Source organism: Ceratotherium simum, chromosome 35 (assembly GCF_057802395.1).
Source record: "Ceratotherium simum simum isolate JZ-2026a chromosome 35, ASM5780239v1, whole genome shotgun sequence".
Classification (NCBI taxonomy): domain Eukaryota; kingdom Metazoa; phylum Chordata; class Mammalia; order Perissodactyla; family Rhinocerotidae; genus Ceratotherium; species Ceratotherium simum.
The window spans coordinates 32,251,298-32,275,953 of record NC_141934.1 but is presented as its reverse complement, the minus strand read 5'-3'; the positions used below and the strand labels follow the sequence as shown (position 1 = coordinate 32,275,953).

At 41.5% G+C, this 24,656-nt stretch overlaps 1 protein-coding gene across 1 annotated transcript; it reads right to left on the bottom strand.

The window, feature by feature from the left end:
* Positions 1–405: 405 nt before the first annotated feature.
* On the bottom strand, positions 406–24,288 carry ZNF140 (zinc finger protein 140). The gene is made up of 5 exons (XM_087423567.1): positions 23,731–24,288; positions 23,480–23,527; positions 21,852–21,978; positions 21,495–21,590; positions 406–1,890 (listed from the first exon to the last, which is right to left on the bottom strand). The coding sequence occupies exons 1-5, from the start codon at positions 23,809–23,811 to the stop codon at positions 731–733; spliced, it is 1,512 nt and encodes a 503-aa protein (XP_087279693.1). The 5' UTR covers positions 23,812–24,288; the 3' UTR covers positions 406–730.
* Between the last annotated feature and the right edge of the window lie 368 nt (positions 24,289–24,656).

Sequence of the window (24,656 nt, the reverse complement as noted above, 5' to 3'; positions counted from 1 at the left end):
AGGATTAGCATGGATGTTAGCTCAGGGCTAATCTTCTTCACACACAAAAAAAATTACCCCCCTAAAAAACTCTTTCCCAAACTGACTCCGTCTAGTATGACTTCTCAGAACTCTTTAAGATTTTGCCACACTCATTACAATGGTAGTTTTTTCCCATTTAATTCTGTAGGTTTGAAATATTGCAAAGTCACCCTATATTCAGTTCATTTACAGGGTTGCCTTTTCTCTTTAGAAGAGTGTTATAAAGTTTAATAAATATTACATGGTACACAAAGCTGTTCTCAAATCACTGGTTTTTTATGCCTTTGCTTCATTATGAATTTTCTGACGTCCATGAAAAAGGGCACCCTTACTCATGTGTTCTGTCCTGCTTGAGCTGACAGATGCAGAATGAGGGCCAATATCTAATGAAAAGCTTTCTCACATTTATTGGACATGGGTCCTTCCCTGGCAGGAATTTACAAATGTAGAATAAGGGAATCCTGCCGGATGAAGAGTCTTCTCAATACTGATTGATGTCATCTTCTGATATTACAGAAAGAACAAGCAGCTGTTTGTTACTGGCTTTCCCACACATTCCTGGGGTTTTTCTCCAGGATGTTGAATAAAGCATGGACCACATTTCTTCACATTCAACATATTCACATAAGGCTTCTTTCTAAGAATTCTCTGAAGTCAAAGTAAGGCATTAACTGCTTTTTTAATTTAATTCCATACGTTCTTAGGTTTTCTATACAGTGTGAATTCCCTGGTGTTCAGTAAGGAATGAGTGGTAATTAAATGAATTTTCATATTCATAGGGATTCTCTACAGTATGTGTTCTCTGATGTTTAGCAAGGTTTGAGCTCCAGCTGAAGGATTTATTACATACCTTACATACATAGGGTTTCTCCCCAGTATGAGTTATCTGATGTAGAATGAGGGAAAAGCTCCGACTAAAGGTTTTGTCGCATTCAGTACATGCATAGGGTTTTTCTCCAGTATGAATTTTCATATGTTGCATAAGGGACGCATGCCATGTGAAAACTTTACCACATTCATCACATTCATAGAGCTTTTCTCCAGCATGAATTCTCTGATGTTTAATAAGGAATGAGTGACAACGGAAGGCCTTCCTACATTCGTTACATTCATAGGGGGTTTTGGCAGTATGGATGCTCTGATGTCGAGTAAGGTGTGAAGAACGGCGAAATGCCTTCCCACATTCAATGCATTCATAAGGTTTCTCTCCAGTATGTGTAATCTGATGGCGAATGAGTTCTGAGCCACTGCTGAAGGCCTTCCCACATTTCCTACACATATATTGCTTCTTTCCTATGTGAATTCTCTGATGTCGAGTGAGGTTGGAGGCACGACTAAAGGCCTTTCCACATTCGGTACATTCATATGGTTTCTCCCCAGTATGTGTTCTTTGGTGTTCAATGAGAAATGAAAGGTAACTAAATGTTTTATTACAGTCCTTACACTCATGGGGTTTCTTTCCAGTATGTATCATCTGATGTTTCACAAGGTTTGAGATCTGGCTAAAGGTTTTGCCACATTCCTTACATACATAGGGTTTCTCTCCAGTATGAGTTCTCTGATGTAACACAAGGGAAAAGCGCCGACTGAAAGTTTTTCCACATTCGTGGCATCCATAGGGCCTCTCCACAGTATTGATACTCATGTGTTGAGACAGGGCTTCTTGATGAGAGACTGTCACTTGCCTAATACATCCTTGATTTCCTCGCAGCATTTCAGTAGCATCCTCATATTTCCAGCCTCCTTTAAAACTGGAAGACTCAGGGCCTTGGCTTAGACTTCTTTCCATTATCAAATACTGGGATGAATCACCTTCATATATGAATTTTTTGGGAGAAAATGCTTCAATCTCACTATTTGACTCTGAAACTGAAACAACAAGGCAAAAGTTTTTTTTTCTGTATTGAGTAAAGTATAAGTCACTACTCCTTTTTTTTTTTTTTGTGAGCAAGATTAGCCCTGAGCTAACATCTGTTGCCAATCCTACTCCTTTTGCTGAGGAAGACTGGCCCTGGGCTAACATCTGTGCCCATCTTCCTCTACTGTATATGTGGGACGCCTGCCACAGCATGGCTTGATAAGCAGTACATAGGTCCACACCCGGGATCCAAACCTGTGAAGCCTGGGCCACTGAAGCAGAGTGCGCAAACTTAACCACTATGCCACTGGGCCAGCCCCCAACTCCTGCTTTTTTAAATGAGAGAACTGAATGGAAAAAAAAATCTTAGCATTCCATGGCTTTCATAATTGTCATATATGACTCTGAAACCTGAGCAGTGTGCCCAGAAATTTAGAAGACATATCAAACAGAGGAGAGATGTAGGTGAATAGGGAGAAAGACTAAATATAAGTAACTGAAGGTGAGAGGAAAACAGAACTATCAGGAAGATAAGTATTTGAGAAGGACAGGTGGCTAGTCTTCCTCACCTCCATTTAAACTTTATTTACTGCCAGAATGACCTGAAAATGACAATTTCATAATGTTGCTAATAAACTACAAGTGTCCCTCAGGTCCCATAAAGATACCAGACTCTCTTCACTTAGTGCCTTTGAAACACCTTACAGTAACTTATTCTACATAAATAAATGTTTCTCTGAAAACTATCTTCTAAGATCCTTGCTCTAACTCTATTTTCCAAACTGATATCTGAAGCTCAACTTTGGTATAACAGTGTCTTTCCATCAAATGCTTTTGATAAACATAGGCCCTCATTTTCTCTAGGCTAAATTTTAGGAAGGGACTTTTTCCTGTTTTGGGGGACAGAATTTTATGATAATAGGAAGATTCTTTTCAAAAAACATATTCTTATCTCTTTAGTCTTAGGAAAGAAGAAGAGATAAAAGGCCATGATGTATAGGATTTATTCTCAAATGTTTCAGGAAAAAAACTATGTACCAAATGATAAAGCAAATGGGGCAAAATGTTAGCAATGGGTGGATGTGAGTAAAGGGCATATGGGTATTCTTTGTACTATTTCTGCAGCTTTTCTGGAAGTTTAAAATTATTTCCAAATAACATTAAAAAATTCATTTTTCTCTAAAACACACTTTGACATTTATTTTGTTTGTGGGGGAATGCTATCTTTTATTATGACTGACTTTAACCTTCTAAGGAAAAGTAAATAGAACTCATATTTCTTTAATACATATCTAAGCAATGAATCAAGATCTATACCTATATGGTAGGCACATAAAAATGAAAGATTAGGACAGGGAAGGCAGTGAAATAGCTGTTAAGAAAATGATGATCTCAATGAAGGGAAAACCTTCAATTACTTTCTTGACTTCTATAAACCAATTCCATATCTACTCAGTACCTCAGTAAGAGCTCTGGGGATATAAACTCAATAATTCTCTTCAGGAGCTGAGAATATAAATATGGAGATAAAGAGGGCACAGGAGAAAACAATTAATGATATAAGAAATGAGAGTAAGTTCATTATATTTAGAGTAAAAATTGTATAAAGGCTCAGAGACAAGATATAAAAATCCACTGCAAGAGACAAAGAAAGGCTTCATCTAGAAAGGCCTCACTGAGGAAACTAGTTGGGAACTGAAATACAGCAGGACATAGACCAGGTGAACCTGGACATTTAATGAGATTAGAAAAAGCTGTTGGAGTTAGCTGCCTAGATTTAGTATATTATTTGCCATATGATTTCCCAGACCAATGAGATTAAAAAGCACAACCAAGAAAACCAGGTTCAACATATGAGTAGAATGCTAATTATATATCCCTTACCCCTCTTCCCTCACTCAGTCACCTCACCTCTTCCCATCACCTACTATGCCCAGACTTTTTGGTAGATGCCAAATGGATTTGATAAAATTTAGCACTTATACTTATTAAAAGCCTAGAGGGATACAAGAATTCATTCTTAGTAACAAAGGATTCCTATGATAAATCAGCAATATACTCAAAACAAAATTTTTAGATGTATTTGCTCTTTTCTTATGGAAAAAACACAAATATCCTCTATCACCACTATTACTTAAGATCATTGAGAAAGTACTTACTATGGTATAAATACAAGCAAAGGAATTTTGGAAAACAAGCTTGTGAAAATCACTGCAGAGAGACTTCTGGTTTCTGGTCCTGCACATAAGAAGCTTAGAAGTCACCACTCCACTCTGTACTAACAACAAGTAAAAAGCTGAACAGAAACATCAACCACTCTTCTTAGATCTGTCAGAGAAGTGGGGACAAAGGGCAAACTGCTACCCCAAAACTGGAGAAACAGACAGGAGGACACAGAGAATCACAACTTATCGAGCAGAAGCCTCTGCAGGAATCAGTGCTGGGACAGGAAAATCGGAACTGTTATTGATGAATAGCTCAGTATTGGTAAGTCTGTGAGTTAAAAACTCCAAGGGGACCCAGTCATAGTGGGACCCCCACCCCCGCACTTGTGTGAGTTTTACCTTCAGTAGTTCTACCAGGTCTTCACAGTGAATATCAAAGGAAAATCCCCTCATGCTTCTGGCAGGGGAGGAGAAAAGGAACCATCCTGAAATATGCCAGAGCATTCTATTCTCATTAACAAAGTGCTCTCAGGAGAAACTATTTTACCAGAGCCTAACACACCTGGGAGAAGAGAAATACTCAACTCCAGCTCCTTCTAGTCATCCTGTCGCACATAAGTGGGGAAAAAAATTGAGAAGCACTGGTGAAGTTCACAGTTCAGGGGCACAGGCTCACCAAAAAACTGAGACTTAATCATACAACTGTAGATTGCTTCCCCTCCCCCAAGAGCTTACCACATCACGAAAGGCCTATTTACCACAGTTCCTTTTACCGTACATCATATCCACCTTTCAAATAAAACTACAAAGCATACTAAAAGAAAAAGAAACAGTCTGAAGAGACGGAATAAGCATCAGAACCAGAGTTAGATATGGCAGCAATGTTGGAATTCAGATCAGGAATTTTAAAAAGCTATGATTAATATGCTAAGAGCTTTAATGGAAAAAGTAGACAACATGCAAGAATAGATGACTAATGTAAGCAGAGAGATGGAAATTCTAAGAAAGAGTCAAAAGGAAATCCTAGTGAGGAGGCAAAGCCAAGATGGCGGCATAGGCAGACTCTGAACTCACCTCCTCCTGCGGACACAGCCAATTTACAACTACTCGTGGAAAAATTACCCGAGACAGAACTGCAAACTGGATAAGAGGAACTCCTGCAACAATGGACAATCCTAACTGAGGTAGAAGAGGCAGAAACTCCCTTCTGGAGAGGAAAAACGCCACCTTGACAAGCTGCCAGCTTCACAGCAGCCCAGGAGCAGCCCAAAGGTACGCAGCCCTCCCTGGAGGCGCGGGGCCCTGAGCTGGGGAGTGCCCCCGCTGTGGGCATTGTGTGGAACCAGCACAGTCGAGACAAGTGGCATAACATCTGACTTTGCCTGCTACTAAAACATTGTAGAGTACCTCCAGAAAAGCTGGTTGACAAAAAAATTAAAACTGGCTCTTAAACGGCCCACGCGCAAACTCACCCGTTTCAGAAAGCAACCTAAAATCACCAAAAAGAAAGGTGCACAGTGCTGTGGTGAAAAGAGACTCACCTAATAGGCCCTGAGTGCATCTCGGTGAGAGGTGAGACCTCTCCAGGGACTGGGACATTGGTGGCGGCCATTGTTGTGGCCTGGTGTGGGCGTGCTGACACAGACGCCATTGGAGTTCTCCCTGGGGCCTGTAGCCCAGGGTCTGCCCCACCCGCTAGAGCACCGATTTAATCCAGCTCAGCCAGGGCAGGCAGCCCACCCTAGAGACTGGCCCCACCCAACAACAAGCCCTCAGGCAACTTGTGGGCCTGCATAGATTGGTGACTGGATTCTCTGCAGCCTGGCAACTGAGCCGACTTCAGCAGGGCAGGAAGTGCGCAAGGAGCTGGTGGAAAGGGTGGGGCTCCCGTCATGGAGAGACTGGGTCTGCTTCGGGAGGCTGGGGCATGCACACGGGGCAGGACTGTGTTGACTGTGTGTGGACCTGTGGGCGGTGGGGCTTGTCAGCTGCAGAAGACTTGTGCTTCTCAAAGACCCACATAGGGGGTTTGCCCCACCTTCCAAAGCCTGAAACAATTGGGTGCTCCCATGCCTGAGGCCAGCCCCACCCAGCTGCAATCCTCAGAGAGCTGACAAGAGACCTAAAGGCTGGAGGCTTATAGCAATTGTAAGGCCCTGAGCCTAACAACCTGCCACACTGGGGGCCTACTCACTTAAAAGAAATACTGCAACACAAATGTGGTATTAGAACTTGCAGCCAACTGTGCTGGGGCTCCCCACACCTGATAGAGAGAGTGAAGGGCCCCCCACAACCTCAAGCAGCCGAGCATTACAACAGCTGGCCAGGAGCATAACTCGGCCTCCCTGGGCGCCTACAGGGAGAGCAAACAGGCCACAACAGAAGGACACACGTAGCCCACATAGGGGTCACCCCTGGAACATTGAGAACTGAGGGAAGCACACGGCAGGCCTCCTAAGCCATCACTTACATAAGGTCACCTACCCAAGAGCAGGAGACGTAGCTGACCTACCTAATACGTAGACACAAGCACAGGGAAGGAGGCAAAATGAGGCAGCAAAGGAAAACATTCCAAGTAAGGCAACAGGACAAAACCCCAGAAAAGGAACTAAGTGAAACAGAAATGAGCAACCTACATGACAGAGAGTTCAAACAAAGAGCGTTAAGGATGCTCACTGATGTGGGGAGAAGAATAGAGGAACTCAGTGAGAACGTCAACAAAGAAATGGAAGATATAAAAAAGAACCAATCAGAAATGAAGAATACAATACTGGAAATGAAAAATTCACTAGAGGGACTCAAAAGCAGAGTAGAGGATACAGAAGAACAGATCTGCGAGCTGGATGAAAGACTAGAAGAAATTACCCAAGCTGAACAGGTAAAAGAGAAAAGAATTAAAAAGAGTGAGGACAGTCTAAGGGACGTCTGGGACAACATCAAGTGCACTAACATCCGTGTTATAGATGTCCCGGAAGGAGAAGAGTGAGACAAAGGGGCAGAGATCTATTTCAAGAAATAATAGAGGAAAACTTACCTAACTTAAGGAAGGAAACAGACATCCAGGTACAGGAAGCACAGAGAGCCCCAAACAAGATAAACCCAAAGAGGCCCACACCAAGACACATGATAATCAAAATGTCCAGAATTAAAGATAAAGAGAGAATCCTAAAAGCCGCAAGAGAAAGTCAAGTTACATACAAAGGAAACCCCATAAGGCTATCAGCTGACTTCTCAGCAGAAACGTTACAGGCTAGAAAAGAGTGGCACAATATATTTAAAGTGCTAAAAGGAAAAAACTCACAGCCAAGAATACTCTACCCAGCAAGGTTATCATTCAAAATGGAAGGAGAGATCAAAAATTTCCCAGACAAGCAAAAATTAAAGGAGTTTGTCACCAAGAAACCAGTGCTACAAGAAATGTTAAAGGGACTTATTTAAGGGAAAAAGAGAAGACCACAAATAGGAAAAATAAGAGGGTAATGGATACAAATGCACAAAAAAGAGGTTAGATATGATATCAAAAACATAAAAGGAGGGAGGAGGGGAGTTAAAGAGTAGAGCTTTCAGACAGAGGTCAAACTAAAGAGACCATCAATTCTGTATAGAAGAAGAAAGGAACAGAGAAGGACTACTAAAACACTGAGAAAAAAAAAAAAGTTCAAAAATGGCAGTAAGTACATACTTATCAATAGCTACTTTAAACGTCAATGGACTAAATGCTCCAATTAAAAGGCAGAGGATGGCTGAATGGATAAAAAAACAAGACCCATATATCTGCTGCATACGAGAGACAAACTTCACACCTAGAGACACTCACAAACTGAAAGTGAAGGAATGGAAAAAGATACTCCACGCAAATGGCAATGAAAAGAAAGCTGGGGTACCAGTACTCATATCAGACAAAATACACTTTAAGACAAAAACTGTAAAAAGAGACAAAGAAGGGCATTACATAATGATCAAGGGAACAATCCAACAAGAGGATATAACACTTGTAAATATCTACGCAGCCAATGTAGGTGCACCGAAATATATAAAGCAATTATTAACACACATAAAAACAGAAATAGACAGTAACACAATAATAGTAGGAGACTTTAACACTTCACTTAGACCAACAGATAGATCATCCAAACAGAAGATCAATAAGGAAACATTGGCCTTAAATGCCACACTAGAACAGATCGACCTAGTAGATACATACAGAGCATTCCATCCAAAAACCAAAGAATACACGTTCTTTTCAAATGCACATGGAACATTCTCCAGGATTGATCACATATTAGGCCACAAAATAAATTTAAGAAGACTGAAATAATACCAAGTATCTTTTCTGACCACAACGGTATGAAACTAGAAATCAACTATAAGAAGAAAATCAGAAAAGCCACAAATACGTGGAGATTAAACAAAATGCTACTGAACAATGACTGGGTCAAGGAAGAAATCAAAGAAGAAATCAAGAAATACCTGGAGACAAATGAAAATGAAAATACGACATGCCAGAATTTACGGGATACAGCAAAAGCGGTTCTAAGAAGGAAGTTTATAGCAATACAGGCCTATCTCAATAAACAAGAAAAATCTCAAATAAACAATCTAACAATGCACCTAAAGGACCTGGAAAAAGAAGAACAAACCAAGCCCAAAATCAGTAGAAGAAGGGAAATCATAAAAATCAGAGCAGAAATAAATGAAATAGAGACCAAAAAAGCAATAGAAAAAATTAATAAAACCAAGAGCTGGTTCTTTGAAAAGATCAACAAAATTGACAAACCTTTAGCTAGACTCACCAAGGAAAAAAGAGAGAAGGCACAAATAAGTAAAATCAGAAATGAAAGAGGAGAAATTACAACAGACACCTCAGAAATACAAAAGATTGTAAGAGAATACTATGAAAAGCTATATGCCAACAAATTGACAATCTGGAAGAAATGGATAAATTCTTAGAATCATACAACCTTCCAAAACTGGATCAAGAAGAAGTAGAGAATTTGAATAGACACCAGTAAGGAGATCGAAACATTAATCACAAACCTCCCCAAAAATAAAAGTCCAGGACCAGATGGCTTCCCTGGTGAATTCTACCAAACATTCAAAGAAGACTTAATACCTATCCTTCTCAAACTCTTCCAAAAAATTGAGGAGGGGGGGAAGCTCCCGAACTCATTCTACGAAGCCAACATTACCCTGATACCAAAACCAGACAAGGACAACACAAAAAAAAAAAACTACAGGCCAATATCACTGATGAACGTCGATGCAAAAATCCTCAACAAAATACTAGCAAATCGCATACAACAATACGTTAAAAAGATTATACACAATGATCAAGTGGGATTTATTCCAGGTATGCAGGGATGGTTTAACATTCGCAAATCAATCAACGTGATACACCACATTAATAAAATGAAGAATAAAAATCACATGATCATCTCAATAGATGCAGAGAAAGCATTTGACAAGATACAGCATCCATTTATGATAAAAACTCTGAATAAAATGGGTATAGAAGGAAAGTACCTCAACATAATAAAGACCATATATGAGAAAGCCACAGCTAATATCATCCTCAATGGTGAAACACTGAAAGCTATCCCTCTAAGAACAGGAACCAGACAAGGATGCCCACTGTCACCACTCCTATTTAACATAGTACTGGAAGTCCTAGCCAGAGCAATCAGGCAAGAGAAAGAAATAAAAGGGATCCAAATTGGAAAGGAAGAAGTGAAACTATCACAATTTGCAAATGACGTGATTTTATATATAGAAAACCCTAAAGAATCCACCAAAAAACTTTTAGAAGTAATAAATGAATATGGTAAAGTTGCAGGATACAAAACCAACATACAAAAATCAGTTGCATTTCTTTACACTAACAATGAAGTAACAGAAAGAGAAATTAAGAATACCATCCCATTCACAATTGCAACAAAAAGAATAAAATACCTAGGAATAAACTTAACCAAAGAGGTGGAAGAGCTGCACACAGACAACTATAAAACACTGCTGAAAGAAATTGAAGACGACACAAAGAAATGGAAAGATATTCCGTGCTCTTGAATTGGAAGAATTAACATAGTTAGGATGTCCATAGATCCTAAAGCCATCTATAGATTCAATGCAATCCCTATCAAAGTTCCAACAACATTTTTCACAGAAATAGAACAAAGAATCCTAAAATTTATATGGAACAACAAAAGACCCCGAACAGGTAAAGGAATCCTGAGAAAAAAGAACGAAGGTGGAGGTATCATACTCCCTGATTTCAAAATATACTACAAAGCCATAGTAACCAGGACAGCACGGTACTGGCACAAAAACAGACACACAGATCAATGGAATAGAATCGAAAGCCCAGAAATAAACCCACACATCTATGGACAGCTAATCTTTGACAAAGGAGCCAAGAACATACAATGGGGAAAAGAAAGTCTCTTCAACAAATGGTGTTGGGAAAACTGGATAGCCACATGCAAAAAAATGAAAGTAGACCTTACACCATACACAAAAATTAACTCCAAATGGATTAAAGACTTGAATGTAAGACCTGAAACTATGCAACTTCTAGAAGAAAACATAGGCAGTACACTCTTCGACATTGGTCTTAGCAACATATTTTGAAGCACCATGTCTGACCGGGCAAGAGAAACAACAGAAACAATAAACAAATGGGACTACATCAAACTAAAAAGCTTCTGCATAGCAAAGAAAACCATCAACAAAACGAAAAGACAACCTAACAATTGGGAGAAGATATTTGCAAACCATACATCTGATAAGGGCTTAATCTCCAAAACATATAAAGAACTCATGCATCTCAACAACAAAAAAACTAACAACCCAATTAAAAAATGGGCAAAAGACCTGAACAGACATTTCTCCAAAGAAGATATACAGATGGCCAACAGACACATGAAAAGATGTTCAAAATCATTAACTATCAGGGAAATGCAAATCAAAACTACAATGAGATATCACCTCACGCCCGTCAGAATGGCTATAATTAACAAGACGGGAAACAACATATGTTGGAGAGGATGTGGAGAGAAGGGAACTCTCATACACTGCTGGTGGGAGTGCAAACTGGTGCAGCCACTATGGAAAACAGTATGGAGATTCCTCAAAAAATCAAGGATAGAACTACCATATGATCCAGCTATTCCACTGCTGGGTATTTATCCAAAGAACTTGAAAACACCAATGCATAAAGATACATGCAGCCCTGTGTTCACTGCAGCATTATTCACAATAGCCAAGACTTGGAAGCAACCTAAGGGCCCATCAAGGGACGAATGGATAAAGAAGATGTGGTATATATACACAGTGGACTACTACTCAGCCATAAGAAATGATGAAATCCGGCCATTTCTGACAACATGGATGGACATTTCGGGTATTATGCAAAGCAAAATAAGTCAGAGGGAGAAGGTCAAATACCGTATGATTTCCTTCATTAAGTAGTAGATAATAACAACAACAAACAAACACATAGAGACAGAGATTGGATTGGTGGTTACCAGAGGGGAAGGGGGGAGGGGGGAGGGCGAAAGGGATAACTGGGCACATGTGGGTGGTGATGGGTTGTGATTGGTATTTGGGTGGTGAACATGATGAAATCTATGCAGAAATAGAAGTATAATGATGTACACCTGAAATTTATACAATGTTATAAACCAATGTTACTGCAATAAATAAAAAATTAAAAAAAAAAAAAAAACAAATCCTAGTGTAAACTATGGACTTTGAGTGATTATGATGTCAATGTAGTTTCATCAGTTGTAACGAATATATCACTCTGGTAAGGACGTTGATAATGGGAGAGGCTATGCATGTGTGGGGGTATATGGGAAATCTCTGTACCTTTCAATTTTGCTATGAACCTAAAATTGCTCTAAAAAATAATGTTTTAATTAGAAAAAAATGCTAGAGATCAAAAACCCTGTAACAGAAATGAAGATTGCCTTTGATGGGTTCATTAGTAGTCTGGGACTCATCTAAGGAAAGAATCTCTGAGCCAGAGGATGATATCTCAATGAAAACTTTCAAAACTAGAAAGCAAAGAAAAAAAGACTAAAAGAAAGCAGAACAAATATCCAAAAACTGTGAGGTAACTACAAAAGGTGTAACATACATGTAATGGGAATACCAGAAGGAGAAGAGAGAAAGAAACAGAGGCAGTATTTGAAGAAATAAGGACTGAGAATTTCACCAAATAAATGTCAGATACCAAACCACAGATCTAGGAAGCTCAGAGAACACCAAGCAAGACAGATGTCAAAAAAAAACTACACCTAGACATATCATATTCAAACTTAAGAAAACCAAAGGTAAAGAAAAAATCTTGGAAGAAGCCAGAGGAAGAAAACACTTTACATATATAGGAGCAAAGATAAGAATTTAATCTGACTTCTCCAAAACCACAGCAAAAAGCAAGCAGAGAGTGAAGTGAAAAACTTAAAATGTTGAGAGAAAAAAACCACCAATCTAGAATTCCATACCCTGAGAAATTATCCTTCAAAAGCAAAGGAGAAATAAAGATTTTCTCAAACAAAAACTGAGGAAACTTGTTACCAGTAGATGTGCCTTGCAAGATCCAACACCCATTCATGAATAAAGCTCTCAACAAACTAAGAATAGAGTGAAACTTCCTCAACTTGTAAAGAACATCTACAAAAAACCTAGAGCTAGCATCATACTTAATGGAGAAATATGAAGCTTTCCCACTAAGACTGGGAACAAGGGAAGGATGTCCCTTCTCACCACTGCTTTTCACTGTCCTACTGAAATTCTTAGCTAATGCAGTAAGACAAGGAAATAAAAGATATAGATTGGCAAGGAAGAAATAAAACTTTGTTTGCAGCTGACATATTGTCTATGCAGAGAATCCAAAAAAATTTACAAAACCCCTGGAACTAATAAGTGATTATAGCGAGAATGCAGGATGCACAGTTAATGTACAAAAGTCAATCACTTTCCTATATACCAGCAATGAACAAATGGGGGTTGAAATTAAAAACATATTACCATTTACATTAGCACCCAAAAAAATAAAATACTTACGTATAAACCTAAAACATGTACAAGACCTATATGAGGAAAACTACAAAACTCTGATGAAAGATATCAAGGAAGAACTAAATGGAGAGATATTCCATGTTCATGGATAGGAAAACACAATATTGTCAAGACATCAATTCTTCCCAACTTGATCTACAGATTCAACAAAATCCCAATCAAAATCCCAACAAGTTACTTTATACATCTCAACAAACTGATTCGAAAGTTTATATGGAGAAGCAAAAGACCGAGAATATTTAACACAACATTGAAGGAGAAGAACAGTCAGGGGACTCACACTACCTGACTTCAAGAGGTCATATAGGGGGCCGGATCCCAGACGTGCACCGACACACTGCTTGTCAGGCCATGCTGTGGCGGTGTCCCACATAAAGTGGAGGAAGATCGGCTAGATGTTAGCTCAGGGCTAGTCTTCCTCAGCAAAAGGAGGAGGATTAGCTCAGGGCTGATCTTCCTCACAAAAAAAAAAAAAAAAAGAAAGAAAAAGGAGTTCGTATAAAGCTACAGTAATCAAGACAGTGTGGTATTAGTGAAAGACTAGACAGTAGATCAATGGAACAGAGAGTTCAGAAATACACCTGCATAATTATAGTTATCTGATCTAGGACAAAGGAGCAAAGACATCACAAGGGAGCAAAGACAGTCTTTTCAACAAATGGTACTGGAACAACTGGACATCCACATGCATAAAAATGAATCTAGACACCAACCTTACACTCTTCACAAAAACTAACTCAAAATGGATCACAGACCTAAATGTAAAACACAAAACTATAAAATTCCTAGAAGATATAAGAGAAAACCTAGATGACCTTAGGTATGGCAATGACGTTTTAGATACAACACCAAAGGCGAAATCCATGAAATAAGTAATTGATAAACTAGACTTCATTAAAATTCAAAACTTCTGTTCTGCAAAAGTCACTGTCAAGAGAATAAGAAGACAGGCCACAGAATGGGAGAAAATATTTGCAAAAGACACATCTGATAAGCCCTTTTATCCAAAATATACAAAGAACTTTTAAAACTCAACAGTAAAAAAAAATGAACACCCAATTAAAAAATGGGCAAAAGACCCAGACACCTCACCAAAGGAGATACACAAGTGGCAAGTAAGACTATGAAAAGATATTCAACATCATATGTCACTAGATAATTGTAAATTAAAATGAAATAGCATTACACACCAATTAGAATGGCCAAAATCCAACCCACTAACAACATCAAATGCTGGCGAGGATGTGGAGCAACAGTAACTTGCACTCATTGCTGGTGGAAATGTAAAATGGTGCAGCCACTTTGGAAAACAGTTTGGGAGTTTCTTTCAAAACTAAACATACTCTTACCATATGATTCAACAATCACACTCTCTGGTATTTACCCAAATGAATTCAAAACTTACATTCACACAAAAACCTGCACAAAGATTGTTATAGCAGCTTTAATCATAATTGCCAAAACTTGGAAGCAACCAAGATATCCTTTAGTAGGAGAACAGAAAAGTAAACTGTGGTACATCCAAACAATGAAATACTATTCAGTGCGAAAAAGAAATGAGCTATCAAAGTCATGAAAAAATACAGAGGAATCTTAAATGCATAATAATAAGTGAAAGAAGCCAATCTAAAAAGCTCAATTCTGTATAATTCCAACTATATACCATTCTGGAAAAAGCAAAGCTATGGAGATGCTAAAAAGATCCATGGTTGCCAGGGGTTGGAGGGAGGGAGGGATAAACAGGCAGAGCACAGAGGATTTTTTAGGGCAATAAAATTACTCCATATGATACTACAATGGTGGACATGTGTCCTTGTACTTTGTCAAAACCAATAGGATGTACACCCCCAAGAGTGAACCCTAATGGAAACTATGGACTTAAAGAGTAATAAGGATGTATCATTGTAGGTTCACTGATTCTAACAAATGTACTACTGTGGTGTGGGATGTCGACAGTGGGAGAGATTGTTGGGGGTTCAGGGGGTATATGGGAACTCTGTACTTTCCATTCAATTTTGCTGTGAACCTAAAACTGCTTTAAAAAATAAAGTTTACTAATTAAAAAAAAAATCATGGGGGCCAGCCCAGTGTCATAGTGGTTAAGTTCACGAGCTCCACTTTGGCAGCCTGAGGTTCGCAGGTTCGGATCCCAGGCGCAGACCTACACACTGCTCACCCAGCCATGCTGTGGTGGCACCCCACATACAAAATAGAGGAAGATGGGCATAGATGTTAGCTCAGGGCCAATATTCCTCACCAAAAAAAAAATCATTACAGTATTTGCAGGGAAGAATCAATCTAGAAAAGTTTAGGGTGTTTTTATTGCTACAGTATAGATTGAAAGATATAACTATACAAATTCACAAGCATTCCTACGGAAAAGCAATATAACTTGTTAGAAAAGAAACTAGGGAAGGTTGCTTGAGAATAAATGCAACAATAGGTATACAAGGATTTTACAAAGAAAATTCAAAATTTTAAGAAGCTGTGCAGATAACTCTTAAATGTGTACTTAACTCAGCGTCAGCATCATCTGGGAGCTTGTTAAAAATGCAGGTTCTTGAATTCCACCACAAACCTAATGACTTAGAATTTCTGGAGTGGGGGCCGGCCCCGTGGCTTAGCGGTTAAGTGCTCGCGCTCTGCTGCTGGCGGCCCGGGTTCGGATCCCGGGCGCGCACCGACACGCCACTTCTCCGGCTATGCTGAGGCCGCGTCCCACATACAGCAACTAGAAGGATGTGCAGCTGTGACATACAACTATCTACTGGGGCTTTGGGGGGAAAAAACTAAATAAATAAAATCTTTAAAAAAAAAAAAAAAAAAAAAGAATTTCTGGAGTGTGACCTGGGAATGTGTCTTAAAAAAAGTCTCCCAATGACTAAAATGTGAGAAGCACGGTGATCTCTCTCTTAAGCTCCAGAATATGATATTCAGCTGCCTACTGAATTTATATACTCAAGCACCCCACAAAGACCCAAAACTCAGTAAGTCATAAATTGATGTAGGGCAATTCTCTTCCCCTTCAAACATGTTCATCTTTTTTTTTTTTTTAGGAAATAATAATACCAGCAAAAAGAGTGGTGTCAATCACAATTCCTCACTCTTCTTCATGTCTTTTATCTAGTCAATCACCAGGTCTTTTCGAGTCCACTTCCTTAGTTTGTTACCAGTCAGTGTACCTGCTTCCATTCCCTGGACACCTCCACAGTTCAGAGGATGACTACATCCGGACTAGGTTACAGCAATAACTCTTAAGTGGTAGCTCTGTTTCCCAGTCTTGCTTCCAACTAATCTGTTTTCCAAACTGTAGCTAGAATGACTTTACTAAAATGCTCATCTGCCTAAAATCTTGTAAGGATTCCCTGTTAGCCTAGGGATGAACTCTAAATTCGTTAATGTGACTTGTAAAGCACTTGCATGATCTGACCAGTGCTTTCCCGAACCATCCTGACTTCCCACTATTTTCTTCCTTACACTTTATACTTTTGCTCAATCTATACTGAACCTTGTATTTTCATTTTATCAGTATGATCCTTCTACATGCTGTAACTTCGTGCTTTTTTTTCACTTATAAAATGAGTAGTTCCAGTCCTATCAAGATGGAGTAAGTACACTCCAACCTGTCTGTCCCACTGAATGCAAGTAAAAACCGCGGACAGAATGCACAGAGCAGCTACCTGAGGACTCTAAAAAGGAAATGGTAGCAAGCTGATTGGAGAAGGCAACAAGAACTCGAACTAACGCTGAACTGGTGGCGAGTTTCTTGGGTTTTTTTCCCCCCTCCCGTCTCTCCAGGTTTAAGGCCAAAGGCAGCCTAAAAGCAAGAACTGTGCAGCAGGCATGAGGAGAAAGAGCTCCAAGAGAAGCCTCTATTTCTGGTGTGAGGAATGGGGAAGGGGGTCTATACTGGTCAGAGAAATCTTATTTTTTGTTTATTCATTTCCCATTCTCTCATGCCCAACACCAAGGCATCCTGCAGCAGTGGTGGCCGTATAGGCAATTAAAACTCTAAGGCAGGGTAACCTTTTTCTCTCAGCAGAAAAATCTATGGTCCCAAGAGCACAGAGGTAATACCCTTTTTTCTCTTTCTATCCTCTAGTTGCTTGGCTGCAGAGGGAGACACATTTGCAGGAAGCGCATAGCAGAGGAGAAACTAGAGGTCTGGCTTTCTATCCAGAAGACTTGAAAAAACGGACGCTGGGAGCCAAAAAGTGTAGGGGAGATGGTGAAACAAGGAGCTCAAGACGGTGATCCCATAAAGTTGTGTATGAAATCCTGAGTTCATCCCTGAGTTGAGCATGCATGGATCTGACCCTAAATAACAAAATAAAAGCTGTGAGAACTGAATCAAAGGGGAACCCACTGCCCAAGTTCCAGAAAGGCCACTAGGAGGTGCATATGTGGGACAAATACAATAGACCTAAAAAGGCTCTGAAAACTGGACTGTTATCAGAACCACATACATAGGGGCCGGCCCTGTGGCTTAGCGGTTAAGTGCTCGCGCTCCGCTGCTACCGGGTTCGGATCCTGGGCGTGCACCAACGCACCACTTCTCCGGCCATGCTGAGGCCGCATCCCACATACAGCAACTAGAAGGATGTGCAGCTATGACATACAACTATCCACTGGGACTTTGGGGGAAAAAAGTAAATAAATAAAATTATAAAAAAAAAAAAAAAAAAAAGAACCACATACATAGAAGACAGGTTAGAACTTGTGGCTCAACTTATCCATATCAACAGCCTGCTTAAATAAAGTTAACCTCTCAATAGGATTTAGACAAGACCCAAAGTCCTAAAATATCAAAATGAACAGGTTACAATCCAAAGTTATATAGGACATACAGAGAAACAGGAAAATTTCATCATCCCGCAAAGACAATCCAGCTATATTATGAAGCATTTGTATATGGACAGTGCATTAAAAAAATATTAGGCAAAACTTACTTTGGTGTGAAAAGGATATTTCAATTCTGTTGAAAATGTCCCTATAGATGATAGTGAAGTACTCTGCAGTGAAATGTCAAGATATCTGTAATGTACTTTAAATTATTCAGCAAAAAAAGAGGTGGGGTAAGGCAAATACAGTAAAATATTATCCATTATTAAATCCATAGCTAAGACTGTACAGATTTATGCAAAGATGGAAAAAAAGACAAAAAAGAAGAGAGAGCGCCAGCCCTGGCGGTCTAGTGGTTAAGATTCGGCGCTCTCACCGCTGTGGCCCAGGTTCATTTCCTGGTCATGGATCCACAGCACCTGTCTGTCAGTTGTCATACGGTGGTGGCGGCTCACCTAGAGAACTAAACCAACAACTAGGATACACAACCATGCACTGAAGCTTTAAAAAAAAAAAAAAAAAGAATAAAGAACCTAGAAACATACACAACAACTGACATTTAACTTACAACAAACTTAAAACAGTGAGGGAAAGGACAGACATGTCAATAAATGGCACCATGGTAACTGGATCTCCACACAGAAGAGATCAAAATTGACCACTAGCTCACATGACACACAAAAATAAATTCAACTTGGACCATGGGTCTAAGTGTGAATGGCAAGATGACCAGGCTTTTTAAAAAGAAAATCTAGGAAAATGTCTTCATTGTGACCTCATGGTAGGGAAAGATTTCTTAAACAGGTCAAAAAAATACTAACCATAAAGGGAAAGATTGATAAATCTGACTACACTTAAATTAAGAATTTCAGTTCATCAAAAGACGTTATTAGGGGGGAAAGTAAGCCACATATGAGAGAAAATATCTGCAGTGAATATAATTAACAAAGGATTTGTATCCAAAATGTGTAATTCCTACAAATAAGAGAAGACAGAGAATCCAATAGATAAATGAGTAAAACCTTCAAGAGGCGCTTCACAGATGAGGGTATCTAAATGGCCAATAAACATGTGAAAAGTGCTCAATTTCATCAGTAATCAGAGAAAGCAAGTTTAAACCACAATAAGCTACCACTGCACACTCTTCTGACAGGTGAATATATGATGCCTAACAGCACTGGCGTTGGTAAGTTTGGGGAGCAAGAGCAACCCATTCACTGTGTTTGCGGGAGTGTCAGTCAGTAAAAGCACTTTGGAAAACATTCTGGTATTATTTGACACCGAAGATGATGGAATGATGTGGAAGAGGTGCATTATCCTCGGACCCAGCAATTCCAGGCCTAGAAACCTGTGCCAATATGTACCAGGATACAGGGACAACACCAACATTGCAACAGCTCTAAAGTGCAAACCACCCAAGAAGCCCTCAATAGCAGAATGGATCAATTGGGGTGTACTTGTACAATGAAACAAACTACTTAAGCAATATCCAAAATGCATAAATCTTAAAATAATCTTGAGAAGCAAATCACAATGTAATATATACATTATCAGCCCCTCTATATAAAGGTCACAAACATACAAACCCAAACTGTAGCGATTAGAGATACAAAAACAGTAGACAAAGCTCTAAAGAAAACCAAGGAGGTTACTACCATTAAAGTAAAGAGAAGATGACCTTTGGGTCAGGCAGAGGGATGACTGGGATGAGCACACAGAAAGCTTGTAGGGACCTGGCAGTGTTCTGTTTACTGACCTGAGTGGTGGTTATACGGGTGTCTTTTAATAATTTTTTAAGCTGCACATTTATGTTTTATGCATTATTTGTGATATTTCCCCTTTCAAAAACAGTACTGGAAGGAACACACAAAAATTGCAAAAGCTGTATTAAAGTAGTAGAAATAGAGACAAATTGTCCATGTTGGCCCTTTACCTTACTTCCCCTGTACATAGTTTTATTATTTGAAAAACATTTAGAAAAGACATTTTTCTTCAACTCAAACATCAAATGAAGGAGTCTCCCTGCACTTGTCCTACCTCATGACTTGAGCCCACATCAGTACTGTCTTTCCACATCCTCTTCTATGTCCTCCTGAAGGTCTCTGTAGCATGTGCGATTCACTACCACCACTCTCCTTAAAGCCAGAGCTCAGTTTTCATGGCACCTTCTCCTGTTCCCTCATCAGTCCTTCCAAGCCGCTGCTTCTCTCTAAGCGTTCCTCCTGTTATCTCAACAGGACCACTCTCTAAAGGTCAGTATACCTCCATCAGAAGTGTGCTTCAGAATCAACTATAGAACGTAGGGAACTTTTCATAAATACATATAACTTAGGCTCCACAGATCTTCTATGTCAGAATCTTCAAGGGTGGGAGATGGCCATATTTATTTTTAAAGAGCTTCACCAGCAATTCTGTTGTCAACCTAAGGAGAAAAAGGCTTTCAGAGCCCTTCTCAATCTCATGGCTTCAATTTTTGCTTCTTAACATAAGATTCCCACGTCTACATCTTTAATCTGAACTTCTTCCTGAGACATGTTCCAACAGTCTGTTTCACAGCTTCACTGGGAAATACCGTCCTCTACTCACACCACGCATATCTCAAACTAATTCATCACCTTTTCTACAAAACCAACCCTGGTTCCATCTTTTGTGTTTCTATTACTACTATCCCTATCCAAATTATCCAGGCCTAAAACACCAACTGGAAATCCCTTTTTTCTCATTGCTGAACTGCCAACTCTAACAAAGTCACTTACAGATCCATTTTATCTCTCTAGACCATAGCTTACTTGACAGTTATTACATTTTTGTATGCCTTCTACTCTCTGTAGCACCTAAGAGAAAGTCTTGATGAGGTTAAAATTTCAGTAAATATTCTTAAGTGAATATATGAGGGATGAATAAAGCCATCAGTTAACCAAAGAGTAATGGATTAATCTTTCCAAGATGGCTAAACAGAACAGCACTATAAAAAAATATATATCTTTTAATTTAGGCAATAGAGACATATGTCAAGTTCAAGAAAGAAAAGAGAAATAAAAAAAAAATGAAATTCAGAGCCCAGACAGAACTACCAATGAAAAGAGAGGACACGTCTATCTGTGAGAAAGTGGGGAAAGGGTAACATGTGATTTGAAGGCAGACTGATAAGTGGGTGTGAAGTAGTCCCTTATGCAGTCTTGTGGACAAGACTTCGTAGTCTCTGTATCTCTAGTATCTTTTCTTTTCAGTGAGGAAGATCAGCCCTGAGCTAACATCTGTACCCATCTTCCTCTATTTTGTATATGGGATGCTGCCACAGCATGGCTTGATGAGCAGTGCATAGGTCCGCGCCTGGGATCCGAACCTGCGAACCCCGGGCCACCGAAACAGTGCGCGAGAACTTAACCTCTTCGCCACCGAGCTGGCCCCTTCTCTAGTATCTTTAAGGGAAAACTTTCCAACCAACATATAAAAAAGTATTGCTTTCTCATTGACTAGTTGAGTTGTTATTTAAAAAATTTTCCCCACCAATTTTCTAACTCACTCACCTGAAAACAGATCTCTTCTCACATCTCCTTTCCCCAGCCAAGGGTCTTTGCCTTGTTCCAATAAGGAAACCACATCTGGCTTAGAAATGTTAAGACCTGCTTGCAGAAAATGAAATAAATTCAAAATCAGTCCTTAAATCCTCAGAAAAGAGGGACTATTAAAAGAAATACCAGATGTAAGTATGAAAGATGTCTAAACATCACGTGAAGTTATAATCTCCATCTTAAAAACTAAAAAAACAAAAACAAAAACAAAAACATACCTCCTTTGGGAATATTCAGCCAGATAATCAAGATTCACAACAACCATCCTAAATGTCAAATTCTGACTGAGTGGAGACGAGGAGGAATACTTACCCAGCGAAACCAGGTGGCCATAGTTCTCCAACATTACGTATCTGTACAGATCTCTTTGAGCAGGCTGAAGCCACTCCCACTCCTCCTGGGAGAAGTCTATGGCCACATCCCTGAACGTCACGGACCCCTGAAAGGACATACAGAGATAGGCACAACCAGCACCATGCTCCCAAAGGCTCTGACCAAGGAGTGCAGTGAGTCCCACTATGGAGAGTGGACAAGTCTCCATAAGTAGCAATGGGAGTTTTCAGAATTCTGAATAATTATTAAGAGTATAACTAAGAGCCTCGCTGTTTTGTTTTGTTGTATAATTAAGAAAAGGAGAAACCATATATGGGATTTGTCCTGAGATAATTTACAATTTTGTGGAAGATAAAGCATCATACATGTAAAGAACAGGGATTTCTGGCTTTGGCTGTAAAAATTCTTAAGATCTTACAACACTTTATGAATAGCAAAGACAATTCATTTGTGTTAATAGACAATGTATATTTTCCTTAATACCAGCCTATCTGGATACTACTTGGCAAGAATTTTTCATGGTAACAAGTGGCTATACCAGATAACAGCAGCACCCTTGAAATGGGGCACACACTCAAGTTTATCACAGTGGCCCCAAGCCGAAAGGAACAGCTGTGAAACTCAGAGGGATTTTTAGCAATATGACAGAACAAGGAGGGATAAGCAGTCAAGTACAAGGATCTCTCAAAGAGGGAACGTAATACTTCCCAGGATGGAACCTAAAGCTTTTTCCCTCGGGGCTGGGGGAACAATAAGCCCCTGCTTTGCAGCCTGGTTTTGCGCCACTTGAGTGAACCTCATAACCACTAGGCATGAACATGAATTTTAAAAGATCCCAAACTAGCAACAGCCCCAGATGTATGGCAGAGTTATATTTTACAGTTTAAGGTTTTTAATAAAAACTTCCTGACTAATAACGAAAGCTGTTTCCTAGAGTCAACAGTGGGATCTGCAGCAGAGGAGGAACAGACTCTCCAGCAAAACTCGGAGAGCCTCTGGATTTGAAGACAAGTGTGACAAAAAGCAAGACAGGGAAGTGACTAAACACAAAGGGACTAATTTGGAACGGCTGGCCGCCTTCTCTCTGCGAAGCACAGCTGCCGGCCAGGCTTTCAGCCACAACCAAAACGAAAATACCCAGCGTTCTCTGCTAAAGAAACGTAACGTCATGCCTGAAAAACGAGATCGGAGGTGGTGTCCTGCTCACTGCGGCATCCCCAAGCCCCCGGACGGGTCATGCACGAGCGTCACCTGCAGGCACTGCCGAGCCGCGCGCCCAGTGTCCGGTTCAGAAGGACCGGCGGGGGCTCAGGCGACGCTGATGCTGCTGGTCCAGGAGCAGCACTGCGCCAGGGCCATAGGCGCCGCAGCAGACGCTCCACGACACACGACGAGCAGCGGATGAAGGGCAGACGCTCCCCGCTCCACCACGGGGAGGGCAGAGGCGGCGACCCACCGCGCGCCCGCTCCCGGCCCGCGAGCGCCCGCGGGGCAGCCCGGCCCTCTGAGACGCGGCCGGAGGGGCAGGGGCGGGGGCGGGGCTCCAGGACAGAGAGCCCCGTCCCCGAGTCCGGGACACCGCGGCGTCGGCGAGGGGAGGCCCTTACCTGAGACATGGCGCTCGGCGGCCCGACGGCGACGGGAGGAGGGCCGAGCTGCAGGGAGAGAGGAGCCCTGAGCCGGGCGCCGTCACTCCACGGCCGCCGCCCTCGGCACGCGGCCCGGCGCCCGCGCCCCGCACCCCGGCCCGCAGCGGCCAGAACGGCGCGCTTCTCCGCGCGCTCCCGAGCCCCGGACGCCCGTCGCGCCGGGCCACTCGGCGGGCAGCCGGCGCGCGCAGGGCGAGCCCCTGACCTACCTCGGGTCCAACGCAGGCCGGGTTCTCGGCTCTAAGGATTCGGGGTCTGAGGCCCTGCCGCCAGCGTCGCGCAAACTGCATTCCAGGCCGCGGGCCTCAGACACTACACTTCCCAGGACCCACCGCGCCTCCGCGGGGAAGGAAGTGCCCCCCAAACACACTACAATTCCCAAAACACCCCGCGTCCACGCCCACAGCGCCGGAGACCGACTGTGGGCCTCAGACACTGCATTTCCCGGGACCCACCGCTCCGCGCACGTGGGATGCAGTGTGCGTCTCACACACACACTACAACTCCCAGTATGCCCCGCGGCGGAGCTCATGGCGCCTCGATACAAAGGCCGTTGACCTCAGGCAACTACAACTCACCGGCCGCCGAGCAGCCTCAGCCTGAGACCCAGAGCGCGACCCTCAGACAACTACAATTCCCAGAACCGACTGCGGCCCCAGCACTTCCGTCAGAGACTTCCAGCCTCCGACAGCTGTGGTGACCAGATGCGATTCCCGGAGACGCTCGCGCCGTCAGGCGAGATCGGGGAACGCACCCCCGAGGCCGCAGCGCCCGCGCACGCCATGGCTCTGACGCCCCCGGAAGCACTGGGGAAAGGGGAGCTAGAACGGCTGCGCCGGCCGAGCGACCTGAGCGCCCCTGTGCCCCCCTGTGCGGAACACTGTCCTGGGCACGTGGAGGAGGTTTGGGGAGCAAGCAGGACGCTCCTGCCCTTGGAGAGCGCAGAGGCGGAGTGGGGTGGGAGGCAGGGCGGGAATCCTTGAAGTATGGCGGTCAGGAAAGGGTCGGCCCACTGGATCGGGGGGCATTACTCCAGGTGGAGGGAACAGTTTATGAAAAAAGGCTTAGAGGCAGGAAAGAAAAACGGTCCGTTATGGGACAGGAGAAGAACATTCATTGGCCTGGTGAAAAGAGG

What these genes read in the sequence shown, in the direction of transcription:
- ZNF140 (XM_087423567.1), bottom strand. Translation starts at nt 23,811, where the DNA reads ATGCAGTTTGCGCGACGCTGGCGGCAGGGCCTCAGACCCCGAATCCTT. An exon ending in TGGCCACCTGGTTTCGCTGG is followed by an intron (nt 21,591 to 21,851) that starts GTAAGTATTCCT and finishes TTCTGCAAGCAG; the next exon opens with GTCTTAACATTTCTAAGCCA. An exon ending in GAGAAGAGATCTGTTTTCAG is followed by an intron (nt 1,891 to 21,494) that starts GTGAGTGAGTTA and finishes TTGTTGTTTCAG; the next exon opens with TTTCAGAGTCAAATAGTGAG.